This window comes from Rhinopithecus bieti, unplaced genomic scaffold, assembly GCF_001698545.2.
Source record: "Rhinopithecus bieti isolate Rb0 unplaced genomic scaffold, ASM169854v2 scaffold_74578, whole genome shotgun sequence".
Taxonomy (NCBI): Eukaryota; Metazoa; Chordata; class Mammalia; order Primates; family Cercopithecidae; genus Rhinopithecus; species Rhinopithecus bieti.
This window is the reverse complement of record NW_016827409.1, coordinates 5,957-11,761: the sequence shown is the minus strand read 5'-3', so window position 1 is coordinate 11,761 and position 5,805 is coordinate 5,957. Positions and strand designations below refer to the sequence as shown.

Below are 5,805 nucleotides of genomic sequence, written 5' to 3'. Positions count from 1 at the left end.
AAAAAAAAAAAAAAAAAAAAAGAATGAGAGCCAGCTTCCTGTTACGGTTCATTTTTGGAGAAATTCCGAATAAAGACTGATAGGTGGATTCCCTTAAGGGAAATAATTATTTAAACTATTAATTTTCTAATGAAAAGAACTTAGTAAAAATGAAAATAAGAGGAACCATTTGGAAAAATGATATTTTTAAATCATAATTCATGGATTTAGGAATTTTATTTTGTGAATAATAAGTCTAAACACTAAATGCCTATTTTGAGAAGACAGACTCTAAGTCTTCATGATCTTTGTGCCCTATTCATGCTGGGCTGTTTTCCCCCTCTTTTTTTTTTTTGAGACAGAGTCTTGCTCTGTCACCTAGGCTGGAGTGCAATGGCGCGATCTTGGCTCACTGCAACCCCTGCCTCCCGGGTTCAAGCGATTCTCCTGCCTCAGCCTCCTAAGCAGCTGTGACCATAGGTGTGCACCACCATGCCCAGCTAATTTTTGTAGTTTTAGTAGAGACAGGCGTTTCACCATATTGGCCAGGCTGGTCGTGAACTCCTGACCTCGTGATCCAACTGCCTCGTCCTCCCAAAGTGCTGGGATTACAGGTGTGAGCCACCGCACCCAGCCTCCCCCTCCTATTTTATTCAAAACTTTTTTTTTTCAATCTCTGGAAGTACTTAGAGCACAAGGCCGTGGCTATGAGAGGTTCTCATGCTGCTTTTGTCATCAACTCCCCTTTCATTCCTAGCAGCCTCACTGCATTGCAAGAAGTCTCCTGGCAAGAACCTCTCTGCCTTGCCTGTTCTTGCGCTAACTCACAGCCTCAGCCAGGTTCCTTTCCATAGACCTTGCCCTGCTGCTGCCTAGCAGCAGGCTCAGGTGTTACTGCCACAACTTTGCATCTGCACATGCGAGTGTACTTCAAATAATGCAAAAGATAGGACACTTGGGACCCTCAAATGTTGAAAACTTAGGATTTTTAATGAGATTTTCTTCTGTGTCTGAATTTATAATATTTGCAAAGGGCCTAAAACACTACCAGTTATAAACCCTTATTTTTTATAATCTGGTGACTACAATAATAATTCACTATAATGAGTTAGCAGAAATGGCTAAATCAGAAAATGATTCTATATTTAGGCATAGGAGTTATGATTGGCAGGGTGTGTGTAAGGGGAAAAATAAGCATATATTGAATACTCTTATGATTAAAGATGATTACAAATTTGACTTAGTCATTTCTTATCTAGGGCATTTAAAATGACTTGTTAATGATTATCCTTTTCTCAGTCTTCTTGCTTATGAAGAACTGTAAGAGCTGGAGAGATATCTCTGCATCTTTTACCATAAGCACCATAACATATGAGAACGTAAAGAAGACTGGAAAAGTAATGGTTAATGGCATGCAGATCCCTGCTTTCCTTTCCTTCTCAGTTTTCCATCCATCTGCTTTCTTTATTTTTTTTCCCATCCGCCATTTCCTTTGGGGCCTGGGTGAATACCTTAAGTAATGAAATAAAATTTTTTTCTTGATGTAGATGGCAATAATTGTTTGTTCTTGGTAATTGACATAGCTTGAACTGGATGTGCTATTTATACCTAATTGCTGTAGAAACAGAACTGAAGTTCTCCTACTTCCTTTTTATAAGACATGTTTTTCAGTATCTGAATAGAGAAACCAGAGGGCATAGCAAGTAATGTAGAGGGATATTTACAGTATTGTTATTAGAGGACCCAGATACCCTCAAGACAAGCTTGTCCAGCCCATGGCCCTCAGGCCTCATGTGGCCCAGGACAGCTTTGAATGTGGCCCAACACGGATTCGTAAACTTTCTCAAAACATTATGAGATTTTTTTGCAATTTTTTTTAGCTCATTAGTTATCATTAGTGTTAGTGTATTTTATGTGTGGCCCAAGACAGTTCTTCTTCCAGTGTGGCCCAGGGAAGCCAAAAGATCAGACACCCCTGCTCTAAGATTTAGATACTCTCAACCACGCGGTTTTAGGTATTGCCTTAAAGGCGTTCTGTTAGTGGGTGGTTCTAGTCTTCCTAGTTTCTCACCAGGCACAATTTTATTTAAAAATTTGTAACTTTTCTCTCTAAGACAGAATTCTTAAGTATGAAGGGTGAAATTAGCAATTCAAATATTATTGCAAGTTTCTGTTGAATTTTAATTTTGTTGTTTTTATTCTCAGAGAGTCCTAGATAGAGTCTTTGAAGTGGTCTAGTTGCTAAATACTGTTTGCTTTTCCATCAGTTGTCCACTTTAGAGCACATGTGTTTGCATTGAGTCTGATATTTAGGGTTGACTTAAACCACGTCTTGTGAGACATCCAGGCAAGTAGGATGAAGTCTTGTGAGTAGCAGTCAGGCTTACTGGTTTTTGCCAAGGGATAAATCAAGAACAAGTTGAAATGTTGTAATCATCGGGATCCTGAAAACAAGTTGCCTGCAGTCAGCTGATATGATTGCAAGTAGAAACTGAAAGAACCCCCTCAACTTCCATGTCACAGCAAGTGGGCCGGGCGTGGTGGCTCAAGCCTGTAATCCCAGCACTTTGCGAGGCCGAGATGGGCGGATCATGAGGTCAGGAGATGGAGACCATCCTGGCTAACACGGTGAAACCCGGTCTCTACTAAAAAATACAAAAAACTAGCCGGGCGAGGTGGCGGGCGCCTGTAGTCCCAGCTACTCAGGAGGCTGAGGCAGGAGAATTGCGTAAACCCGGGAGGCGGAGCTTGCAGTGAGCTGAGATCCGGCCACTGCACTCCAGCCTGGGCGACAGAGCGAGACTCCGTCTCAAAAAAAAATAAAACAGCAAGTGGTAACCAGTGTCTCCATGATCTCATCTTAAACTTTTCCAATCTCATGACAGTATTTCTCTGCACTTCTGGTGTTGATCCTTACTTCCCAAAATGATTGCTTTCAATTTTTTAGGCCTTCAGACTTACCATCTGGTTTACACACAGTTTTTCCCCCCTTTTTGCTATGTTTATGATCCCGTGACTTTATCAAGTGATGGTTCCTGTGCTGCTTTTTAAGAGTGTGGCTGACGGGTAGAATCAGATTGAAATTTGGAATGAAAATGTTAGAGAAAAACTCTTCTGATTTTTTGTCTTATTTTGCTTTTGAAGAGGATGATTGTTCTGGTTTACTCCTAGTTTTTGGTCCAACAAGTATTGCCTGGATATTAGAGTTGGGGTGATGAGGCAAAGGAGAAGATGATTGGACTGGTTTTTGTTTTGTTTTGTTTTGTTTTTTGGAGCAGCTTCTCCTTTCTGATGGGAGTAAAGGGTGGTAGGATGAGTTGGGTAGAGAGAGGCCAGGAAATGTAGACCTGTGTGTGGGAAGATCCTTCTTCATTTCATTGTATAAGCTGTCATGGTGGAAGTCATTTTAAATCTTACCAATTACACCAGCCCATGAGCTCTAGTTTGGTTTATTATCTGTTGCTTTTCCTTCACTTTACTTGATTCTTGAGCTGTGTTCTCAAGAATCCTACAACTGTAAAGCCTATGTGAACTTATTTAGAAGATTCCTAGTCAGAAAATGGGACATTCAGATATGTTTTTACAGGCCTGCCCAGCTATTGTGCTTCTTATCCTTTCGAAGACATAAATACTCTTTAAGTCCCATGGCTTGGAGCATTCTGTAAGTGAGTATGCTGAAAGTTCTCATGTTCTGAATTTTAAAGGGGCTGGAAACGTAGATATCTGGAGCTGCCCCTTCTGTCTTTCTCCAGACTACACAGTATTCAAAGACAGTGGCAGTGCCTTGCTTCTTCCTGGAAAGAGAGCCTCTGTCTTTCACATTCTCACACAGGGAAAATTCTAGTTTGTAGCTGCCCAGAAATTAAATGTTGAGAGTATCTGCAGAGCCTCTTCATTATTGCACAGAAGGGAGAGAGATTTTAGCTTCCTATCCACATGCAGAGGTATTTCCTGGCACCTTCATTGTTCATTCAGGGAAACATAGGAGAGAAAATGGCTTCCACCAAGTAACAGATTTATACATGTCACCATCACTTAATGTTTTTTTCTTTTATTCCTTATTTCTAAAACCATTTCCCCAGATGCTTTACTGGGGCAATTATGCTTTCTTTACCTCACATTTGTTTTATTGGTTTTCGTCCCCTATTCTTCTTGTCTTTTTATGGGTATATCTTGTCTTTTGGTGGTTTGTTTTCTTTTTCATCCTTATTTTCTGAACCTGTCTCCTGGTTCCTCGTTCCCTGCATGCCACTAACTATTTTCATTAGATATTAATTGATTTGTGAATTCAGGCTGAATTGCATCATCAGCAGATGGCGGATCCAGACCTGTTGGAAGAGTCCTCATCCCTCTTGGAGCCAAGTGAGATGGGAAGAGGCACGCCTTTAAGACTTGGGTAAGTGCCATGTCAACCTTTCTGTATTCAGTGGGGCCATGTTCATCTCTGCTGTTCAGAAGAGCAATGAGACTGGGGATTCACTTGCTACCAGGATATGCCCTCCTCTGAGCCTGTTGAGATAATCCTACAGCTCTGGATTCATGCCTGAGTTGCTCTGTCAGCTCTCTGCTGGGTTCATAAGTGAGGCTGGGAACAAGACTTGTCTTAAAACCTTCCATCCCATGACATGGAATAGGTTTCCAATCTGCCTCTTCTCCCCACAGCTTCGTGGCTGGTGTCATTAACCGGGAGCGCATCCCTACTTTTGAGCGCATGCTTTGGCGGGTATGCCGGGGAAATGTGTTCCTGCGACAGGCTGAAATCGAGAACCCCCTGGAGGATCCTGTGACTGTAAGACAAGGAGATTGCATCCTGTGGAGTAGGTCTTGTAAAGGGAGCCCAGAGCCGTAACGTAGCATGGGGCCACCTGAATCCAGCGCTTCCACAGAGGAGCCATTATCTTTATCTCTGCTCTAATTGGAGAATTTGAAGTACTTCCTCTAAGTTAATTGCTGTCATAGATACATATGAATGTGTGACGTATACATGACATATACATATTTTCAAGTTTACCCGTGTAGATGTTATTCTGATTAGAAATTTTTATTTTCACTTATTTGTCTTTTATGAAAATTAACTTTAAAGCAAGATATCTGGTTCCAAATGTGTTTTTTTTTTGTTTTTGTTTTTGTTTTTTTTGAGGCAGAGTCTCTCTCTGTCGTCCAGGCTGGAGTGCAGTGGCGCGATCTCCGCTCACCACAACCACCGCTTCCTGGGTTCAAGCGATTCTCCTGCCTCAGCCTCCCAAATAGCTGGGGATTACAGGCATGCGCCATGATGCCTGGCTAATTTTTTTTTTTGTATTTTCGATAGAGACTGTTTTACCATGTTGCCCAGGCTGATCTTGAACTTCTGATCTCAAGTGATCCGCCTGCCTCGGCCTGTCAAAGTGTTGGGATTATGGGCGTGAGTCACCCTGCCCAGCCCCAAATTTGGTAATATTCATGTATAAAAAGAGAAGGAGAGATTTCCTAAACTGTGGTCTTAATAAGCTGATGAAATTTTACTTGGTAAAGTTTTTTTGTTTGTTGGAAGGATTAGAAACTTAGTTTATAGCGGCTGGGCGCGGTGGCTCGAGCCTGTAATCCCAGCACTTTGGGAGGCCGAGATGGGCGGATCACGAGGTCAGGAGATTGAGACCATCCTGGCTAACATGGTGAAACCCCGTCTCTACTAAAAAATGCAAAAAAATTAGCCGGGCATGGTGGCGGGCGCCTGTAGTCCCAGCTGCTCGGGAGGCTGAGGCAGGAGAATGGCGTGAACCTGGGAGGCGGAGCTTGCAGTGAGCTGAGATCCGGCCATTGCACTCCAGCCTGGGCGACAGAGCA

The 5,805-nt window shown here is 42.3% G+C and overlaps 1 protein-coding gene across 1 annotated transcript; it reads left to right on the top strand.

Annotated features, from left to right (window-relative positions):
* Positions 1-2,742: 2,742 nt before the first annotated feature.
* LOC108523272 (V-type proton ATPase 116 kDa subunit a-like) lies at positions 2,743-5,136 on the top strand. The gene is made up of 2 exons (XM_017863799.1): positions 2,743-4,375; positions 4,642-5,136. Exons 1-2 carry the CDS (start codon positions 4,293-4,295, stop codon positions 4,826-4,828), a joined length of 270 nt encoding a protein of 89 aa, XP_017719288.1. The 5' UTR covers positions 2,743-4,292; the 3' UTR covers positions 4,829-5,136.
* The last annotated feature ends 669 nt before the right edge of the window (positions 5,137-5,805 follow it).